General features: G+C 36.7%; 1 protein-coding gene across 4 annotated transcripts in view; it reads right to left on the bottom strand.

Annotated features, from left to right (window-relative positions):
• Window positions 1-23,377, bottom strand: part of BAZ1A (bromodomain adjacent to zinc finger domain 1A) — a 64,209-nt gene that overhangs the window by 22,476 nt on the left and 18,356 nt on the right. For 2 of the 4 annotated variants that reach the window (XM_053945106.1, XM_053945107.1), the window contains 12 exons: window positions 21,078-21,221; window positions 14,463-14,564; window positions 12,488-12,575; window positions 10,846-10,980; window positions 10,256-10,358; window positions 8,001-8,167; window positions 7,110-7,205; window positions 4,544-4,682; window positions 3,955-4,101; window positions 1,443-1,538; window positions 1,096-1,320; window positions 270-435 (listed from right to left, as the gene is read on the bottom strand). In XM_053945106.1, the coding sequence (XP_053801081.1) occupies window positions 270-435; window positions 1,096-1,320; window positions 1,443-1,538; window positions 3,955-4,101; window positions 4,544-4,682; window positions 7,110-7,205; window positions 8,001-8,167; window positions 10,256-10,358; window positions 10,846-10,980; window positions 12,488-12,575; window positions 14,463-14,564; window positions 21,078-21,221 (1,608 nt within the window). The remainder of the gene's footprint in view (window positions 1-269; window positions 436-1,095; window positions 1,321-1,442; window positions 1,539-3,954; window positions 4,102-4,543; window positions 4,683-7,109; window positions 7,206-8,000; window positions 8,168-10,255; window positions 10,359-10,845; window positions 10,981-12,487; window positions 12,576-14,462; window positions 14,565-21,077; window positions 21,222-23,377) is intronic. The other 2 variants (XM_053945108.1, XM_053945109.1) reach the window with 1 other exon arrangement.

Raw genomic sequence — 23,377 nt, 5'->3', positions numbered from 1 at the left:
TAATAGTAAGAAGGATATAGAAAATCATCTGCAATTAATCTATCTGGTCTAGCCACATCTTTTTTCTTTTATACTAAAACATCATCCAAAAATAGCAGCAACATAGGAAAACACAACATTTAGCAAAACTAAGTTTCACTCCTGTCTCCTGTCCCAGGAAACCAGCACAGAACAGAAACATTACTAACTGTTTCTCATATGCCTTCTGCAACCGAGAGATTAATCTCATTTGTAGCACCACAATTTAGTTTTCCACATCCTAGTTCTACCTTGCTGCTGCCGCCTCTCGTTCTTTGCGATGCTGTTCTGCCTTTAATTCCCGGAACTCCTGTTTTGCTTGTCGTAGCACATCAACAGAATCCTCAATGAAATCTCGAGTGGAGACGAGAGTCAGAAGTTTCCCACAGAGAGCATGAAGGATCTTCATCTTTTCTCCTAAAACAATTCAGACCAATGTTTATATTTCACTATGTAATTGATAATAAGCTTAACTCTTACAGACTCCAAACTGGATTTGTTCTCACTTAAGAACAAGTGAACAAACATTTGCAGTGCACTAGGTGCACTCGCAGAGACATTTCCTGAAAGCATATCTGCTTTGCTCAGAGACACAAGGCTGTGTTTTTAATTTATTAACTTTTACCACCAAAATAAGTAGTAAAATGCAGTATTATCTCCAAAGAAGAGATAAAGGAACAGTTGATAGAAATTCTTCTCCATTTCCAAATAATGAACAAAAGACCCAAATACAAACAGGAAAAAAAAAGCAGGGGCTGAATCAATCATGCCAATGCTTCTTCCAGAGAGATTCCCTTATTCAAGTAATACTGATATTCTTTAAATGGGATGAAAGAAAAGCTACTCAGAAGTAATGAGACTGCCCAGCTCTGCAATCTCTGATGTGGTGGGATGTGCTTGTGGGGACTGAAGCATAAGGGGATGAGTGTTGGTCTACATATGACCCCCAGAGATCCTTTCCAAACTTAATTATTCTATGATACAGTAAATTTTGACCATTACTGGTCTGAAGCAGTTGCAAAATTGACCACTTATTGAGCAATCTAATAATCTCTAACATGTATTGTCTTTTATTACCTGGCAACAAATCATATACTGAGGTACTTGAAAGTTTCTTCAAGAGACCAGGATTACTTAATCTCAGCTCCATGCAAGCATCATCAGTAGTATCAAACCCTCCTCGTTTCTGGTAACGGTATTTTGCATTGGCTGATGTTATATCAGCACCTGATGCTAGAATGTGCAGTCTGAGAATCTCAGAAAGAGTGCAGCTATCAAGATCCAAGTTTTTCAAATTGCAGCCTACAGTTGAGAAGAATGAACAGTTATTTCATACAGACATTTAAATGTACATAAATATAGTTATTTAAAATACAGAGCAAAATAATAATAAGAACAAAACAAAAAGTGAAACCCACACATACCCTGATGTAACTGGGGCCATGCAGCTGCCAAAGTTGCAACTGCAGACAGTGCAGATTTTGTGGGGTCTGCATCTTCATCCAAAGCCTCTGTTAAATCTTTAAGGAAATAAACACTTTATTCTAGTGCAAATTAAAACTTGTACTGTGGAGGGGAGGAAAGGAAGCTGTGTTTTGAGAGTTGCAGACAAAGCGAAAAGAGGGATGATATTTACAGATGCATCACTGTGTTCAAAACTCAATTCAACATCCAAACAAAAATTTACAGATCTTGAAATGCAACTAAAAAAAAGCCAACTAAAAGCTAAGGACATGCACCACATGCTATATATAGGGAGAACACCATATAAGCTGTTAAAGCAACCGCAACACGCAGAACATGCACAATGGCAACATAAAAGGCAGCAAGAACAAATCCAGGTACACACTTGAAAGCGCAGACAAGTAGCAATGCAGGAACACCTGTATTTCCTTTCCTCAAACAAACAGTTTTTCTTATAATAATTTTGTATTTAGGAAGCATAACTCAAACCAATAGTGTATTTTGATACTGGCTATCACCATTCACTTTATACTTTCTATCTGTAACTCGGATACAGCCTGTTCTGCACAAGCACAATTACTAAGACATTACAAATAAATTGTATTTCACCAAATCAAATACCTGCACTTAATGACCATCATACATAAGCAAACTGACCAGGAAAACAGGGAAGTGAAAGAGAGAAACAACAAATTCCTGTTTCTTAAACAAAGGTTTCCTCAGCACTTACATTTCTCCAGAGGGTTGGCAGAGTACTTTCAGCAGTGTATGCTGTTTCAACAATTTCACTTTATTCAAATCCGAATTATTAAGCAGTTAAAGTCATCAAGTCAAAATAAAACCACAAATACAATCTATACAAACAATACATAAAATGCAAATCCACAACAGTCCTCTAGGATGATTAATGTTGTTTGAAAACTGTCACCCAGACACAGCAAAATTAATCTCTGCACCTCCTCTCTCACTTTAATTATATAACACACTTTGAGAAAGTACTGTACACCCCAATACCACACACTGCAACAGTGGTGTTCCCTGTTGCAGAAACTCTGCCTGTACAGAATTTAACTGAGCAAACATGCTGACTACTGCTAGTTTGGTTAGCCAGAATTACAAAGCCAAGACAGTGTAATTCTTTTACGGGAAAGAAGATGTCTAAACAAGAGTGACAAGAATTGAAAGTTCTGAGGCAAGTAAAACACGAAAAATGAAGTGCCTTACCCACAACTCTGTTGAATTAGAAACAAAATGGCAGACTTTTGCAATTGTCAGCCCCATTATGTCAAATTAAAATATGAAAGTTACATTATGTTTTTTCTGATCAGCCATATGAATAATATAGAATCTAATCAACTATTCTATGATTACCTGATAATCCTTGTTTGTATTGCCAAGGCAATACTCTCCGCAGTTAACAAATACAGTTTAATAGTTAAATTAAACAGTAATTAAAATACAGTCTCAATTAAAATACCATCTCATATCTCTATTCAATTAACAAGAGCAGACACTGATACTGAAGATAGTGCCCATGCCTTATATTAAGATAATTTATAGAGAGATAATTTATAGAGAGATAATTTATACTGGACATTAATCTTAAGCTTGAAAAGAAGCAATCTTCAAGGGAGGAATTAAAGGAACTTTTGTTTAACTCACACACCTGGCTTGCAGGGGCACCACAGAATTCACTTGACCTCAAATAGGGAATGCTCTTATGTACCTACCTCTAATGAAATAAAGGCTAGTAGGATGGGTCAAAGCTTCTTCTTTAATCAGCAAATTTGGCAGTCCATAAACACAGGACCACAAATTTGTAACAAAGCCTGCACTTCCTTCTGATCAGTGGTTAGTATACACTTAATGCCTCTGAAAATGGGGGCAACATCAGCTTTAGAGCAAAGTCAGAGTGACTGTCAAAGTCAGACTGAGAGTCTTTAGTGAAAGAACACACATGGTAGTATCAAGGAGCTGTGGATGCATAACTTCAGGACTTGAAGGACAATGGATATTCAATTCTCCATTACAGCTGTGCTGGTGAGTTTTAGTTTTTAATCTAGTTAGGTACGGATTTTTTTTATAGATACAGACGTCTTTGAGAAGACTTAGGAAAATGATTTGTTTCCTGACCCTCAGGAGAAACATGTAACAGTGCTGGAGGAAGAAGAGGAAGGTAAAGATGCTTCCTGCACCTCCAAAACACAAGCAATGCTGTTAAAAGCTTATTATGCTTTGCTGGATATAATCCTAGTAACGAGGAGCTTCCTTTTTCTCTATTTCCTCCAGACCCTGTGGTCCATGCCCAGTTTAAGGCTTTAATTTCAGATAAAAGAGAAAAAACAAGCCCATTTACATACAATATCCATGCATAATAAGACAAGGTTAAACAAAGGAGTGCCATAAATCATGCAGCTTAAAGTTAATTCCAGTGCAATCTCAGCTTTTCAGCAGTAAAATTAAAGATCTGACCTTTGGTCTCAGCATCAGCTATTTGATCTTTGGCCACTTCCTCTTCCTCTTCGGCCATTGCCTGAAAGATGGCAGTCAGGAAGAAAAACAGCAATTCACATAGTGGGCCTTCAGTGTCATTTCCTACAAGAGCTTCCTCTAAAACCTCTGTGAATAAAGTTTAAGAAGCGTCACTTTTGCCGCAAAGTTGGAAAAAAAATTATGTACTGAAGAATGAAAACATTTTTTTTTCCTTCAGGTATGATAATTAAATTATGTTTCCATAATTTACTGCATATACTCCTAGAGCGATGGTGCCAGAAAGAGCGCTGACCAAATATTATTTTCTTAATACATAATTGCAAGAAAAAAGTACAAGTAGGTATTTTGATAAGCAGAATAACAACTTGTACATCAAAACTAATTTTGATTTTACAAATCCCTTGGAGTTGACTGTGAACTGAAAACTGGATTGACAGGCATGTGCTAGCATTGACAGATTGAAGCCACATAGGAAGTTCTGTAGCAGTGGTACTTGTGTCCACTTAAGAGGTTTGGTAGAAGGGAAACCACCAAAGTGGGGGACCTTGCCACATAAGCCACAACTTGCCTAAAGTCACTCCTTCAGGAAATTCATCTTGAAGATCAAAAAGTTCCCCAAAAGCATGTAAAAACTCCAAAACCATCAGAGCATCACCAAAGATCTCAGGAGGAAGTCTCGTCTTCACTGGCAATGGAATGGGAAGATCCTGCAAACCAAATGGGACCACTTAATACAGTATTTGGTTTGTGCAAAGTACACAAGTCATTAATCCAAAGAGACTATTATTCTAAGGAATGTATTTGTTGAGTTTCTCTGCATTTCACTCAAACAAATCCCACAGGACACATGACCAGTTATCATGGTAACACTGGTGACAGCACGAACTTTAGAAACCGAAGAGCATGCAACTTGAATGTAAAATTTTTGAGAAAGAAGTTTACTCATGTCCATGAAGTTTGCATCTTTATTAAATGAAGTTAATCCCACTACAATTGGGTGTCAAGCATTTTCCTTTATACCTGTATTATTTCACAAGAATTTCAGTTTCCTGAACTGTCTAGACAAGCAAAAATAAACATACTCTTAAAAGTTACTTATGATTGCTTGCAAAGACAAGCAAACCAAAACCCTACCACGTTCACATAAAACACACCCTTCTAATACTAGGATATGCAAGATCATGTCTAACAACTGTGTGTTCTGGTACTGTTTTCTGCATTTGTAAGGCACTTATGGTAGCTGAAGACATTAAAGGGAGCTGATGCAACCATTTAACAAGATCACTTAACAGAGACACCACCTCCAAATCACAGATTACAGTGCCTAACATCAAGTTTGATTTTGAAATTACTATCTTCATGTAATCCTTCAAGATTTGTCTTCATTTCCTGTTTCTTAGCACAGATAGTTGAATAATTTTCAGAATTATGTCTCTTTTCCACAAATGTGGTAGTTTACAAATATTAAAAAGAACGCCAAATACTATGCTTCGAAAGAACACAGTAAGATATTTCATAAATTTTCAGAGACAGGAATCTTTTCAAAAGCAGTCCTCACCTAAACTCATCTTTATTTATGTTCTTGTCAATTCACAGAATCACAAAATAACAGATTATTTTGAGTTGTAAGGAAACCACAAGGACCTTCAATTCCAACTCCTGGCCCTGCACAGAACAATCCATGTGAACCATCCTGTGCCTGAGAGCATTGTACAAATGGTTCTTGAACTCTGTCAGACTTGGTGCTTCGACCACTCCCCTTGGAAGCCTGTTCCAACCAGCCTCTGGGTGAAGAAGTTTTTTCCAATATCCAACCTAACCCTCCCCTGGCACAGCTTCAGGCCGTTCCCTTGGATCCTGTCGCTGTCACCACAGACAAGACATCAGTGCCTGCCCCTCCTCTTCCCCTCACGAGGATGTTGTAGGCTGTGATGAGGTGGCCCCTCAGTCTCCTCCAGGCTGAACAGACCAAGTGATTTCAGCCACTCCTCATACAGCTTTTCCTCCAGGCCCTTCACCATCCTTTTTTCCCTCCTTTGAACACTAATAGCTTTATGCCTTTCTTGTATTGCAGTACCCAAAAACTCACACAGTACTCCAGGTGAGGCTGTACCAGGCACAGAGAGGGGTGAGGAGAGCAGCAGAGTCTCAGTGTAGTGATGACACTGCATTTCCACTCCTCCTTTTTTCTTTCCAGTAGAAATACAGCAGCACTGTTTTCACAGCTCTCCTTTCAGCAATGGCTTTCCCTTTCTTCAAGTTTTTTTCCCCTTTCTACATAGCTAGGACTTTTCGTTCCCATTTCAATGGCCATACAGCTCTCCTTGCAAGTATGTTCAGCTCTCATATTCCTCCCAATCAGTGCTTTCACTTGAATTCATTTAACACTCTCCTTTATTTCCACTTGCCCTCCTTGCACTTGTTACGATTCCCTGGGTACCTCAAACTCTTATCCTTGTGTTTCTGACTATTTGTCCCCTTTCACTATCCCTTGCTAAAATGAAGCCCAAAGTATAACACTAAAAAATAAAAAATATAACACTAAAAAATCTTCTGTTATGTACAGCCACACTATAGCCTTGTGTGAAACCTAAGTTCTTTGAGAAGCAAATTCTTGTTACTTTCTACAGGTTTCCAGTATCATCATGAAAGATGCTCATTAAACATGATATATACAGTATATTATAGTACATATATAGTATATTGCTACAGTTTAAATCAAAACAATGCCACAGGAAGTAACAAGCCAATGTCTTTTCTAACTTCCACAGCCAAAATTTTAGTTTTTTCATTATTCAAATCTTTTATGTAATTCATGTTTTTGTAAGTGACCTCATTTTATATACTTCACAGAAAAATCAGGTATACTTAATACCCATCACTCAGTAATGCCAGCACATTGAAAATACTCCATTGTAGACCAAGCACAGCCTGTAAAGGTTTTCTGGAAGTTGAAAATGCAGATGCAGATGATCCCATTAGCATTGCCACTGGGAAATATGTATTACACACTGCAGGTGACTCACAGACTCTAGCATTCCCATCAGATCTAGATTTGCCTCTGCATTAGGGAATCTAATCCATCTGGGGACCCTGCAAACTACAATCTTCAGCTCTTCCAAATTCAATCATACCTTAAGGTCATCACACTCCATATCTTCTCTAGGCTTACTCCACTGTTTCAGGTATTCCACATATTTTCTTTTTTCCTCACGCAGCTTCTCTCTTTCCTGAAAAAACCAGCCACAATCATATATAAATATTGTTACATGGCATTACTGCAATTTCTAAAACTGTACCACTTCCTATTCAATCACACTGAAAAGTAAATAATCACATTTAATTAGAATGGAGTAATCTATTAATTTTTATTTTGTATAAAATGATATTGGCAAAAATATTTAAATGAAGTGATATGTTATTGGATTAGTTGTTGCTTTTGTTGGGGGGGTGTTTTGGGTTTTGTTTTCTTTTTAATGGAGGTGGCTAAAGAAAACATATCAAAAATTAGACAGCATTTATGAAAGTTGTCCCAAAAAAGACCATCAAAATAAGATCGTGAATGTTGCTGTGGCAAAATATAGTGGAATATATAATTTCTTCATATTCAAGTTGACAAAAGTCATTTAGCAATTTACATCCAAAGAGAATCCACACAGAAACCCACAACCAATAGAGATGCTGTCAATCTGATGCGGAACAGATTCTTCAAAGATAAGGTAACCATCAAAGCAAATAGTTTTATGCATTGTTGGCAAAAAAAAAAAAAAAAACCAAATCCACCACATTACTTCAGAAGTAAATTCAAATTCAAAATAAACTTTTGGTAAATTAAAATTATAGAGAATGTTAACCAGAAATACAACCCATCATCAAATCTTGTAACTGCCTATTCTTCTAAAGTGCATTTCTAGAAACTGAAAATGATTATTGGAAAATAACTTTAAACAGAGACTAAGAAACAAGGAAACTAGAAAGCCATTACACTGTTCCTATATGAAACACATATACTTCAAAAGCATTACTTTTTCCTTTTCTATTTTGAGTCTCTCTTTCTCTTCTTTCTTTTTCATCCTTTCTTCTTCCACAATTTTCTTTAATTCTTCTCTCTTCTTTTCCTTATCTTCTTTCTCCTTTTTCCTAGCTTCTATAGCATTCGCCTTCTCTTGTTTTAACTTAGCTTTTTCAAAAGCTATAAAGGAAAACGACAAACCTAAGTTATTTTTTCTTTTGTAAAATGTTAGTTTTAACTGATAAATAGACTAGGGTTTTATAATTACCATATGAAAAAGGTATGGTTACGAAGACTGAATTGTTTCCACGCCAACCAGAAATTCAAACACTGGAAGTTCTTTACAAAATCAGAGTTTCAAGCCTATGTATTAGACATGTTTTACGAGGTTGTCAACAGGTAATAAAGTTAAATATATCTGGTTTTATGAGTATACAGAAGGTTATTACTTGTTTATTGGTTTCTATCAATTGACATATGAAGATGAGAACTGATTCCAACATATAATTACAACAACATATTTAGTAATAACTGGCTATTAAAAGCATGTCACAACCAGGTGTGGCACACAGCCGTGAAGTATCTGTGATAATAAAAACCTTTAAATAAGTGATCTTTAAATATTTATTTCTGAATTAGAATTACTGAAGTCAATACATTTGAAACCGATGTAATATTTCAGTGTGTTTTGTTCAAATTTTACTTCAGTTACATAGTTTAAGCTGAACTTTAAATGATAATAAATGCTACTGCCTAAAGAGATGCAGATTTCTTTGCAGTCATGTGTAGAAGAACAGCAGGATACACATTTCCACTTTCTGTGGACAGACAGTGCCTATCAGCTCACACGCAGGCTAACAAATAAAAGGGGGTCTTACTGTTTTAACTGAAGAAACAGGAAAGCTAGAAATCATACATGAATGAAATGAAAAAAAGATCCTTTTTTTATCCACAAGTGGATAGTACTAACAAGAAAAATTTTTATTATATTTTCCTATAACATTCTGAAAATGGGCTAGGTTTCTTCTACAGATAGCTACTGCACATACCAGCAATGCATGCATTTGGCTAACAAATGCAGTGAAGCTGATCCTCAGGGTCTTCAACACATTGAGAAGGTTAATTTTTCAAGGTACTTGTGTTTTGTTACCTTTTCACATTGTGAAAATGTGCCTTAACTACCCTTCTGGAAGCTGCAGTTTCCATCCACACAAGAGAGGAAGCAGATTGAACACTGATCAGCTGTTATCTCTCTCTTGTGCTGTCATTCCCAGCACATGAACAAATAGATGCTTGCTGTGCAAGAATGTGGACACACAAGTTTAATAGAACCCATGAAATTCTAGTATCCCCATCTCCTATAAAGGAGAGGCCCAAAGCTGTGTCAGACAACTTTGCTGTTGTTTAAGCAGATGTTGGACTAGGTGATTTCTTAATACTCTTGCCATCTTAAAAAATTCTGTCTTTAAGAAGATGAAAGGTAAGAACCAGAGTTCACTGAAATACTTCCACTGATGAAAGCCTTTCCTCAGGAAGGACAATCCTTACAATTCAGAAGAATATCTCCTTGTCTGACCTTTGTCCTCAAGAAGACATATCAATTTATCTAGTTAAACCCAAACAAAAGGCATATGGCCCCTTACTTCATTTGAAGTCAAATTTTAATTGATCAGGAACAGGTTAAAACTAAGCCAAAAAAATTCAATCAATCCAAAACAAAAATCTCTGAATCTTTTAAACCACAGAAATTCAGAATATATTTCAGTTCTTCTGAATTTTGAGATTATTGTATGAGGAAAATGCATAAATGGAAAAACTAATGGATTTGTGTTACACATTTGTGCTTTGATATACCTTCAGCTGGTAAAATTAACACATGACTTCACCATCCAAGCTTCTACAAAAAATTATTTAGCTGTTTATTTATCTGAGAGAGAAATCAACACAGCTGGACCACAAGCTTCCTACAGTTCCCCAATTTAGACAACTAACATGGAACAAAGAAAAACAAAAACAAAAACAAAAAAAAAAAAAAAAAAAAAAAAAAAAAAACAAAAAAAAAAAAAAAAAAAAAAAAAAAAAAAAACAAGAAACAAGCATGCTAACTATTGAAAGGAGCACTTGACCATTTGACCATAGTGGTGTGGCAGTACACTCTTAATACATTTTTCCTTTGAAAGGCACAACCCCAAAAATACTCTAACTATGGCCTACTCTCAAATCTGCAAAAACTAGTTCTACTGGTCATGTAAATAAACTTCAACTTACCTATGGCCTGCACATCTTCCTTTTGCTTCTGGAACCTTGCCTTTTCCCTTGACACTTTACTTTTGTTTCCTGGGGTGTTTTGTTTAGGTTTAATATTGTCCTCCTGATAGAGAATTTGGAGGTGGAGAGGAAAAAAAAGAGCATACAGTGAAATGACCAGCAAAAGATATTCCCAATTTTTCAACTGTTCTCTAGAACACAATGAAGTAGTATAGTGATTAAGAGTCTCAGTGTTTAAACACAGGCAAGTGACATAATTTTGTCTGAGAGTCCAAGTTAAAGCTTTTTAGTAAATTATTTATTAATCCCAGAATGGACAAGTACTCTGTTTATCATGATAACACACTGAGAAACTAGTTTCTTGATGGGATCCCAGAAATAATAACAAAAATAAGAAGATAACATATCAATTATGATCCCTTTTACCAGCTAAACTATAAAGAAATTATGGAATATATCCCAATTGCCCTCATAATAAAAAAAAACCACAATGTGGACCCTGTATTTCTAAATTATGTGAAAACTCAGACAAATAGAAGAACTTCATAGACTATGCTGATTGTCTTCATCTGGGAGTAAAAATTACTTACAAGACATGCAGATGCCCTCTTTGGAGGTCGCCCTCGCCGCCTGCTTGCAGGACTGAAGATAAATGTGGGTGGTTCATCAGGGAAGAAATAGGAGAAGTTTTGCTCTGCTAGATTATATTTTTCAATTGAGGTTGCCTTAGTAAGAAAGATGAAAATAGATATTCACGGTGAAATTTATAAATATAAGCTAAATAATCTAAATATAAGCAAATTAATCAATCATTAATTCACAAAAGAAGACAATAAGAGTAACCATATCTACAACTGCTTAATTGAGGATAAGAAATTAACTCTTCACTTACACTATTTCAGAGCTTTATCTACCAAGTGGACAATGATAATAATGTATGCAGCACACATCTGAAACTAGAATTTGGTTTCATTTGGTAAGATCTTGTTTCTTTATAGCAAACACAGCTCGTCAGTGTCTTCCTAGCATATTACTGAAGCGTGTCAAGAATAAATTTTGACAGATAAAACCAGAAACTTAACTTATTGAAGAGTTATGTAATTCTCTATTACACAGATACTTATTTCTGGAGGAAGATTTTTCCAAATTGTCAAAGTTTCCTTTCAAGTCTACTTTCTCAACCTGGTGACTTCAGGAAATCTGCCCTTATTGGACAATACAGATGAGGATACAAAGGAGCCATTCCAAATATGACATGTTTCATAACTGAAATGCAAGGCAATCAGCAAGAGGACAAGATGACAAATAACACATATACAGAACATAACAATTTTCCTGAGGCTCCAGAAAGCATCACTAATAGATGATCACTAGTCCTTAATGTGGTACAGTGAGCTGGGTCAAAATGACCACTAACAAGCCCAAGGAATGGGGTGGTTTATCCCTTTCAGCTCTATTTTATTCTATTTCAATTTCTTCAGAAGAGACAGACTCTTAGAGGTACAAATTTATTTAGAAATTCATTGCCTTTGTTATTTTCCACAACTTTTAGAGGCAAGACAATCACTGATTCTCATCTCTCTGAGCCTTCCTGTGCAGAATGAGCAGTTACACAGCTATATCAGAAAATAACAGACATAATAAAACCCCCTGCAACTTTCTAAAACCAAGAAGATAGCAAGGCTTTCAGGGTCAAGGCTGCAATATACAGTGAAGGAGTCCAGGATCTCTTGTGATACAGTAAGCAAGGCAAGGGAAAAGCTGCTCAAATTCTCAGTCATCTGGTGCCCACTAAGATGTGAACTTTAGTCTGAATTGTTCTAAGTATCACCATATAGCTAAGATTACAAACACATGCACAGTCAAAATCCAAGGCCTTATCAAAAACCCATTCCAGCCACCTAAACTCTGGTACATGTCTCACTGAAGATCTAGAGACTGAATTCAATCTATTATAAAACATTTTCCAGCGAAAAGAATTAGAACAGAATAATACTGGTTTACTGTACCAACACAGAAACACTTCACTTTTATTTGACTTAGAAATACCAGCTGCATACCTTGAAGAATGAAAACAATTCGTGTGCTAGACTAATCAAAAGTATATTATACTTACAAAAAGCTAAATTTGATGTAGTATTTAAAAGGAGCTCTGAGCAGCTAGTAGAGAAGAGCAAAAATGTACTAAATAGTGTCAATATTCTATCCCATAAATTAATTCTTCTTGCTTACCTTAGCTTTAATTACTCCATCATGTGGTTCACAGTGCTGTTTCAGAAAAAGTTTAAGTCTATCACGAGAAAAGAGATGTTTCCTCCGGCTGTATTAGGAAAGAAAGGTAGTATTATCAACTAACATCTTTAATTAGTATTTAAGTACAGCCAAAAGTATGTGCAAGAATACATGTGATAGACCATATGACTGATCTTTTTCTTATTTTCTTAATTATAAATAACACCCTTACTATTGCAATTAACAACCATTCTTTGAAAGCCCAACTGAATTAAAATTTTCCTTATGAATAAAACAAAACACAAGTAGTACATAAACAGTTGGTTTATGCATCTGCAATTTTTATTTTGAAGATTCTCTTATGTCCTCTTTTATAAACACCTTTTTGATCCATGGTAGATCCTCCAAATACTTCTTAAAAGTCCTAAATAAAAATCATGTCTGATTGTTTCAGAAGAGAGGGAGGACAAACAAACAAACAGGGACAGCAAGAAAGCAGCATTCACATCTCTCAAGCAGAGAGGCAAGCCAACAAACGACAAGGTAAATTCATACACTTCTCAGTCAAGCTATGCCACTTCTTTCTACAGGACAGCGTGCACTCTGTTGACTCCTGGCATGCCAGGGAACCTGCATTACTTCATGGGAAGGAAAAGGTTTCACTACACAGGAGTAGTTAATGGAAAAAGAAACCCTGATTTGTGCTGGAACTAAATGACTTGTAATCACACGAAAGTTTGTTTACAGCATCCAGTTTATATAAAGTTTTGATGCACAATCTACTCTAAACATGTATTTCAACTAAATTTGAGACAAATTTAAGAAGCAAAACCTCTACACCTTTCTATTTTAAATCCATCTGATTACCAGTGTCTGCCCCAGCATTTCAAACCAGCAATGCTACCAGAGTGCTCACAACACCAATAGTTCATTATTATTGTTATTAAGAGTTCTCACACTCTTTTCTACCTACTCCAAGAATCACAACAGTAGCCAAGGCATCAGAAGTCACTGTGCTGAAAAATGTGGAATTTATAAAAATTTTCTTAAGAAAGGATATTCTTTGATGTTTGATCTTCATATACTTTCAAGCCTAATCACAAAGGGAAATTTAATGCATGAAACAGACACCTTGGCTTGTTCCCTACTATAAGTGATGTCCAGGTGTTAGAAGAATAAATTATTTGTTGGTAGAATTGTCTTGTTAAGGGCTGGACATGCTTCAGTGGTCTCAGACCAGGAGGGAGGTTAACAAAGCTTGGTAATAAGAATGCCCACTGACAGTGGACACAAAGAATGCAGAATTTAGGGCTCACAAAGACATCTAGCAGAATTCCCAAGGTACGGAAACCCATCCAAGCAACTGTACTGAACCAGCTCCAACTGGGTAAAAGCTAATTCTGGAGGGGGAAATCTGTGGCCACAGACTCAGGACCACTAACACAAGAAACTCACTGACTCAAAAGGGAAAGACTGAGCATGTAGACTAGTAAGATGCAGTAATTAATCAATTAATTGGAATCATTAACCAATAGAAAATAAATATAGTAATTAACAAGAGAACTTACGTAACTTGTAGCCAGTGAACACTCATTCTTTTGCTTGCTAAAACGCGCTTGATTTATGGAATACCACTGATCACCTAGGCTTGTGCATCCCTGAAATAAATAACCCCTGTCTCTCTTGAGTGTGTAATTATTGGCTTGTTGCACTGGGTAACTAATCAGATTTTTTGCAAACAACAGCAGGTCTCATTTGTGTGCCAAGGAAAGCAGAGACTTGCAAGGAGTTGGTACCTGTGTCAATGCTAGCAAAGCTAGGAATCCTTCATACAGAAGGTCTGTATTACAGTATTTTGTTCCAGTGCTTTTAATTAACAGGTCTACCATTGTTTTAAATGTTATTTTATATAAAAAAATCTTATACAATTCATAGTTACAAAGTACAATTTTAACTTCCACATACTAATTTTTACCTTAGTTGAGATGCTTTAACAATAACAGCTTCATATAGGTGTTTTTTAATAGGTTGGACTTTGTATTTGAACAAAGAAGGATCAATTATGGCTTTCTTCTCCCTGGGAAAAAAAAAATTTAAAATTAAAAGTTTACATTCACGTATCATTAGCCTCATATTTTGCACATTTAATATATTTATATGCCTATACAATGGACCTCGTGAAAATACCCAGCTTGTAACTTCCACCAGTACCAAAGAGGGCCTATTAATTTATGTCAACTTTTCTGCTATTTTTAAATCTGCATTAAAACCAGTTCCTGCAATGAACAGGAAGAACAATGAGGAATGTTTTCTTAGCAAGGAAATGGAAGGTAAGAAGGGAAGGAAGAAAAAAAGATACAAGTAATGATACATCCCTACACTTCAGAAAATTGTCTCCTTAATACTCTCAGTACTCATGATGGCAACAGGAAGACAGGAAAAAGGAGAAAAGGATGATGAGAAAGGAGTCCAAAAGACAGAAATAAAATGAATAAAAACAATAGCCCTTGATCTACCAATTGCATTGCAGAACAAATAAAAAACACCTAAAATATTTTTCCAAAATAGTACTTTAGGAAAAAAAAACCACAAACCTAACACTTTACCAACAGCATAAAATAGCAGAAAGCAACAGAAATCATAAGGCAACATATCTACACTTCAAAATAAATGCTTATCATGTTACATTCTTTATTAGCCAAAGTGCACTTCCCTTCTACAGGTATTCCTACAGAGACCTAGATGCATTCCCCCATCATGGCAAATATTTCTTCACTTTTAACATAACACTAACTGTTTTGGTATACCTCTTCATACGTGGATAACACCCAGGTCTGGTGTGCTACAAAAATTCACTCCTTTACAAGAAAGAGGGGTTTTGCCATGGACAATATACTTTAAGAAGAGTAGTATTTATGAACAGACTTCATGAACAGAGCTAAACTAATAAGACTTGATTTAAGTGATGTTGCATTTTGGCATTAAACAACAGAACTAACTTCTCCCAGGGTGACAATTTGTAATCAAGACTTGTAATGCTTTATCAGGAAGAATTCAGTCATCATCTTATCAAGAAGGAAAGATGAAGCAGCTATGTAGATGAACTAAGAGACTTAAAAACTATGCATTTCATCATCATCAGTCCTTCCAGCATTTACAAAATGCTTTCAGGTGGAGTTTGACAAAATTAACCAGTACATCACTTGCTGTTCTTTAGCCTTGTGAAAAACATGCACAAGATGTTGAGAACTGTGCTTTGTAATGCTGCTGAAAAGAAAATTTGCTACAATTTTTGTTTTTCCCTGCTAACTATGTGAAAGAGAAATACAAGAAATGTTAACATTCCAATGTCTAATAAATACATTAATTAATACAAATTAAATGAAACAGTTCTTATTCACCATTAGTGTCATTTCAGATGAGAAGAATTTGCAAAGTTCTCAAGAAAAATAGTTTATAATGACTAAATTATCAGCATAGTTAATAATAAATTGACTGACAAAAAAAAAAAAAAAAAGACTTGGAAACAGCAACATATCTACTAGACCTACAGGCAAGTGCTGTGATACGCATGCAGTGTCTTGCATTATACTCCATGCACATCACAGGTGAAGTCTAAAGTTGAGTCACTCAGACCAAACACAGTTTAAGAAATGTAACAGAAAAAAAGCCCACCCAGCTATTCACATTAGCAAAACAGAGATCAACTGTAATCCAGTACTGGCAAGATTTTAACATCTCTACATAAGCTTGTTAAAAGGGCCTTCATATTCTGGTCATATCATGACTTGGTCTTCCATGACCATCTTCAGTCTCAAGACAGAAAAGCTAAAGTAATGAAGGCTGTTCCTAGGAATTTCTGGATAGTATGAAAAATAAACTTGCACCTCATCACACACCACTGCCTTTCCAGGTCTTTGGTCTAGTAAGCTGAAGAATTGCCCAAACAGATAATGTTCAGATACAAAATAAAAGGCATGAGAGTACCAATATTAAAACAAAAGTATATCAGCTTATTTAGATATTTTTTTAAATAGATTCTAAGCTTCAGTACTGTCTGCAATCAAATCTAGGACCCAAAGAATAATCAAATTTTCAACTCTTCATCATTAATCTTTTCTTCTTAGTTTGTGTAAATCTCTCTCTTTCTCAATTTCAGTGGATCATATATAATAACCCAAATGTAATTTCAAAACACAGTACATTTTTTCTGCTCACTTTCTGAGTTTCCAGTTATTATCCTGAGAAGTAAAAATATTCCTGATATGCTCCTCCAAATTTATAGCAAAAATTTTGCTTAGTACAAAATAGGAAGAAAAAAGTCATTCAATACACAAAGAAAGCTTAAAAAATTACATAGATTATCTAGGAGCTTTAGCATAAAAATAGTAATATTATTGATTATATTTTATTTTGTAAAGCATTATTTAAAACACATTAGAGTTAGTAAGGGTTAGATCAATTTCACAGCAGAGATCCCTTACAAAAAATCTTCACAGCACAGCTCTGACACACAACCAAACCCAGAGGAAAAAATACAGAGTAATTTTGTAATTTAGTAGGTAAAAAACTGACTCACTCATATTACACTAGTTTCTACTGCACTCAAGTGAATGTGGTTAGTACTTGTGTCAGAATCTTGCATTTTTAATAAGGTTATACTGAACCACTGACAGGTAATAATCTCATCAAGCCTTCAATTACTTTGGCATGGTGACCACATGACCTGAACATAAATTTCTTCTTGCACTACAGCTATGCTACATTCTGACAGCACAGTACTAAGGGAGCAGTACCAAGTAACCTCTGAGACCTTAGAACCATAGAATTGTTAATGTTGGAAAAGACCTCTAAGATTGAGTCCAACTACCAACCTGGCACCACCGTGCTCATCACTAAATCACATAGTCAAGTCCCACATCCACATGGCCTTCTGAACACTTCCAGGGATGGCGATTTCATGACATCACTGGGCAGCTTATTCCAATGCCTGATGTTTCAGTGGAGAAATTTTTCCTATTATCCAATATAAACCTTCCCTGGCACAATTTGAGGCCACTTCCTCTCATCCTGTCACTTGCTACCTGGGAGAAGAGACCAACCTCCACCTCACTACACCCTTGTTTCAGGTGGTTGTAGGGAGTGCTAAGGTCCCCCCGAGCCTCCTTTGCTCCAGGCTCAACAAACCCTGCTCCTTCAACCTTATCCTTCTGAATTACCTTGTCCAGGACACCTATCTACACCATCTGGTCTGAGTCTTGCCACAGCTACCTGTACCTTACTATATTTAACAGAAATAGAAAAATGGCACCGAAAAATACTGAGAGTTGGAGGATCCGGAATGCCGTCCGAAGTGCCAAAATGACTGCTGTCCCACTTTTTCAGAAAAAGGCAGTGGCATTTCTTCTTCTCTTTGACCAAACTTGGAAATGGAAAAAAGTCCCTTGAAGAATGCTAGCTAAATAACACAATCCTTTATGGTCTCGTCATGCTGCAGTGCAAGCCTTACACAGAGGTAGCCTGTCAGTAAACTGATCCCCATAGCAAGGTTGCCTCTGGCACACCTTTGAAGGTTGCCACTGACAAGGAACTCTCTACTGAGCAATAACAACAACATTTCCTTTTGGAATTGCAAATATTTTCTGCAACGTAAATAAAATTTCAACAACAAAACAGAGCAACCTGAAGACTGTTAAGAACAACATTCTAGGGACAAGACAACAGCACTTTGCAACAAAATTCTGACTTTTAAGTTTTTGGTGAAGATTTTAAGGTGCCTTTGATCCAAGTACTTTGGTCTTTCCTTATAATATAAATCATTATCATTATTCTTGGATTCAAGTGATGGAGGAATGAGAGGGGAAGAAAGGAAAGATAAGAATTAAAGATTAAGAAAGATTTACTGTACTGAGGATATTATAGAGCTTTAATGACAAGCTATGCCCACATTTTGACATACCCAGTTCATAATTTTTTTCTCTAAATAGAGTTTAAAAACTCATTTGAAGACTGTAAAAGGCCTGGATGGTAAAGTTCCACTGACATTATTTCCAAAAACTGTTACCTCTTATATCCCAAAATTTGCAGAAACAATTAGCCCTTCCTCAAAATTAATCTTAAATTCAAACTGAACAAACACCCAAATTTACTGCCATAAACCAGCCAGGAAACCAACAGTATTTTTTTTTTCTACTATTTCTGATGATGCTTGATGATTCACACTACTCATAGCCCCAGCAAAAGGAATGACATGAATAATTAAGTTGCAGCTGAATTGTATACATTTGGCAGCAAAAGCCCCTCAAACCTCCAGGCTGTTGCCGAGTGCTAAAGCCAATGCAAGAGTTCAACCTTACATTTAAAAGTCTAGCAGTTCAAGGTGTGAATACTGCTATTCCATGTGACCATTATCCTGTGGTACAGAGGCTCCCAGGGCATAGCAGAAATGTTTTCAGAACTCAGAAGATTGCTACCTTTTGCTATGTAACCCAGGCCTTAGAAAGCAGCATGTTTTTCTGAGGGGAAAGTAAGAGCATCATAGCTTCTTCCCCCCTGTACCACTCCAACTTTTACTGAACAACAACAATAAAGGTCAACAGGAACATTTGTACAGACTACACAGCTATTTCTGCCCCACACAGACAGAAAGAGTAGGGTCACAAAAAGGCTGGGATCTCTAATGACATCTATTTTCAGTTAAGATTCTCTAGCCTTACAGATTCTTTAGGAAAAATATTTGCAGATGGCCCATCAATCTGTGCTGTGCTCCCCTCCCCCTCCCTCACAAACACCCTGAGCATCTGCTGTACCATTGTTTAACAGCACTGCAGCTCTGCACAAAGGCTGGGTCTCAAAACCTGGAGATTTGTGTGCAGGCTGAGGCAGAACTGTTCTGCACATATCAACTTGTCATTGGTCCCAAGGTGACTAACATCCATACTCTCCACATGCAAGTCTCTCCACAAACAGCAAAATATAGTCTCTGAAATATTAGGGCTGCAAAACAGTATCATTCAGTTCAGTGGGATTTCATTGTTATGAGCAATGGTATAAAGAATCTCATATACCAGCATACAAAAATTCACAACAATGCTTTACTACAGATAATACTACACTGCAGATAATACTTTTCAAGTCTGCATATATCCAGAATATACCTAGAAAATGACTGTTACTACACTCTCACATTTGTTATAAACAGACTCGCTTAAAACTTACAGTAAGCATTTAAAGACACAAGAGGTTTGCAATTTAACTTGCAGCATAAATGTTATTAGATATGTTACAGAACACCGCTTCAAAAGCCTGTATATTCTCACAAGAACTCCCCTTCTAAGAGAAAGAAATTATTTTCCCTCCCTCTCTGCACTGTCAAAATAACTAATCAGCTGGGGAGAAGCACAGACTGACTGGGAGTGCAAGACTTAGTCTTACCACCAGCTCTGCATGCATGGAAGTGACAGCACTATAATGGATCAATCCTACAAGTCAGCTCCATGCACGCTTGCCTAATTCCAAGAATAACCTCCTTTCAAATGCCACATGCCTTTTGGAATACTGAAAATGCATTTATTTCTTCAAATACGTAGGACATCTTCATGAACAACGTAGACACTGCCTTCAAGAGACAGCAAAGAAATTTAAAAATTATTTATCCCATGTTATTTTCTTAACCAAGTGAGGAGCTCCACCCTAGTTATTCTAGGCATGTCAGGACACGACTTCATCATAAAGCAATCAGATTAACTTCTGCATCTATGTGACATCTTCAAGTCAATAACAGTTAATGCAAAGCCTGTATGTTGCTAGATCCTAGATTAGGGCCCACTTCAAACACTCCTCTTTCATCATCATGCCTATGAAGCATAGAAGTCTTTCTTCTCATTATACTGCTAGGATAGGCTCAATTACTGCTCAGTAAAGGAACATTCCAACACAATAAACAACACAGTTACAGCCAAGAAGCTCTCCTAGTCAATGTTATTAGGCTACTCCAGCCCATAGAAAGTTCCTCAAGACAAGACACATGGTTTCACTGCACCTAACATCCTAACCAAATCTATCAAATACAATGATATATTTATATGGACACATGCACAATGCAGAAAGCTTGGTATGTTTTTGGTTTTTTGGACACAAACACAAGAAGTCTCTGGGAAGACTTTTCAGAGAGAGTTCCAGTAAAAGCGTGTCCTCCTGTCATCTCAGCTCTGAGCCCCATGATGGAAGTGAAGTGATAGCAACTGCAGAAATGCAGAACACGCTGCACTTTCTGCTACAGCAGCACAGATTTCCCAGCACAGAGAACTACCAAGAGGTACACACAGCTCTTCCACCATCGCTCAGCAAAAACACTGTCATTGCAAAGAGATAAACAATGATTACCCTGTAGGTATTCCACTTCTCATAATGCAGTTTTCTGGTGCGTTAGCATAACCAGCACCTCTGAAGGTTCAGCTTGTCACCTTCAGCTGTCTGAACTCTCACAATCCATACAGATCAAGTGATTTGTTTCAGTCAGACTCTGACACATCTGGCTTTAATCTCATTTCCACCAGTCAGAATGACATACAGTAAAAGCATCATGTACCCATTTTGTGCAGAGCTATTGTGCGTTTCTGAGTCGTCACTGTCGCTGATGACAATGGTGTCCCCATCAGCGCTGCTGGTGTGGCCATTCGCCATTCCATTGTGATGGGCTGGAGCTATGACTTCCAAAACCTTACACTGCAACCTGCAATAAAACAGACATTTATTAATGTCAAAAGTCTTTCACCAGTACGAGGAGCCTAAAATTTTAGCAGATGTTATTTTAAGAATACATACATAACTGAACATTGTGGTGTCTACTAAGTAAGTAACTAAGAGCCTTCAACTGAAATACTAGGTAAAATATTCATTTCGTAAGTACCATCTAATAAATGGACAAATTCATCTGCTTACATAGCAATCAACTTCACTTCTCAGGAAAACAAGTTACTTGTGGTTGTGAGGGTTTTTTTCAGTTCTCATTTAAGTAAACTGAAAAGTTAATGTGTTACTTTAAAACTAGACAACAAAATTTCTACATTATTTTCATAGCAGTCTAAGAAAAGCAAAAGATTTTAAGATCCCAAAGTATTTTTACTTGTAAGAGATCATCTTCTACTACTGTTGATGACCTAAATAAACAAGGCTGAAATGATCATTATGCATCTAATCTTAATAATGGCCCATTTATCTGCTGACACATATTAAGGCTCCATCTGGCATACACACAATTGACAAAACAAGCCTATTCCTTTGCCATCCTGAATGCCAGTTATAAAAGGGAAAATTAACTACATATCAAAAAGTGTAATTAATCAACACTTCATGCTGGGTAACTGTACTATAGCTGCTTCTTAACCACTAACTTTCACCCCTTTCTAGAATTCCATGGTTCCTATTATTTAGCTTAACATCCAAAAGCCTTGTCTAATTCATAAAAATTAACGGCTGTAGTCAATGGATGTTATAACAGTCTACCACTAAAAGCTCAAAGCATGGAGGAGAAGAACACATAATAATTTTCCTCTCAGGGCACCAAGCAGTCCCACTTGAAATATATAAAATGAAGAATACATGAAGACCTGGGCTTGAACTAGTGGTGTCACACTTAGGCTAAAAACAAATAAACCTCATGAAATCCATGACAAATTCTAAATGTTCTTCTATCTGAACTAAACATTGGCAAAATGGAAGCAATGTCAAAATATTTCTTGAACACATCTTTCTGAAAGCAGACAGTACTACCCAAAACTTGCACACATGGAAAAGACTGGGGACGGAGAAAGGGAAAGAAAAGATGGCAGTAGCCAGAGAAAACCCCAAAGAATTAAAATAATGTAATAACATTAAAATATCCTAGGTAGTATTCTTGTAACATTATCAAGGATCACTAATGCAGTTAGACCGTGTAGCTGCTCCCTCCAATAGGAAGGGAGGTCCAGGATGCTCCAGCACGTCATTAAAAAAAGATGAAAATAATTTAATTTTTAAAAAACAACAAAACTATTAACATCCTTATCTACCCCTAAAGACAGCAATATGACCAATGCTTACAGTATCCATGGCGACTCGAGAGCTGCTTGCATGCAGAGGCAGCCCGAGCCCACTCAGACTTGCTGGCCACAGGCACACTGCCATTCCAATGCAGCCTATCTTGTTTCCAAAGATGATTAGTCTGGCGCTGGAAGACACGTCTTCCCAGACAGTGAGACCAAGCTTATTAACTGTAAAAAGTCTAAATAGTCTCTGTATAATGAACTGAGAGCATCCAAGTATAGTGGAGGTGGAACCTGGTGATTCTTCACAAAGTCAATCCAAGTCCAACAAGTCTTATTAAGGCCTGGTCCAGCACCAGACTCTGAGTCCTCTAAGTAAAGTCTATTATTAGTAACTTGGTTTTCCAAGATTTGGAACATCACAATTACCTCTTCCATATACTAAATACTGAACTAACTGCATGACAGAATGTGTATTATTAGGTGGGGTTTTTTTTAAATCAAACAAAGATCATCTCCTAAAAAAAGACTTCTTAGTAGAATTAATTTTGTTTCAGATTATAAAATATATTTCCTAATGAGTCCAACTCAAATGAAGACACACATTTAATTTCTAATGGAAAACCAGCAGAAACTCCCGACGCGCTCCTGCTGTTACCGCGCTCACCGCTAGAGGGGGCGGCACACGCCGCGCCCAGTGACAAAGAGGCGTCAGCGCACACACGCCCCAGGCCGTCCTCCTGCACAAAAACACTTCAATATTCGAGTCACCGAGGAGCTTTCCGACACTGATTTTACCTGCTCATCCATCGAGCAGCCCCGTAATTTACAGGGCATCACATCTCCTTATCCAAAGATGGAAATT

This window comes from Vidua chalybeata, chromosome 6 (genome assembly GCF_026979565.1).
Source record: "Vidua chalybeata isolate OUT-0048 chromosome 6, bVidCha1 merged haplotype, whole genome shotgun sequence".
NCBI lineage: Eukaryota > Metazoa > Chordata > Aves > Passeriformes > Viduidae > Vidua > Vidua chalybeata.
This window is presented reverse-complemented; position numbering and strand designations above follow the sequence as displayed.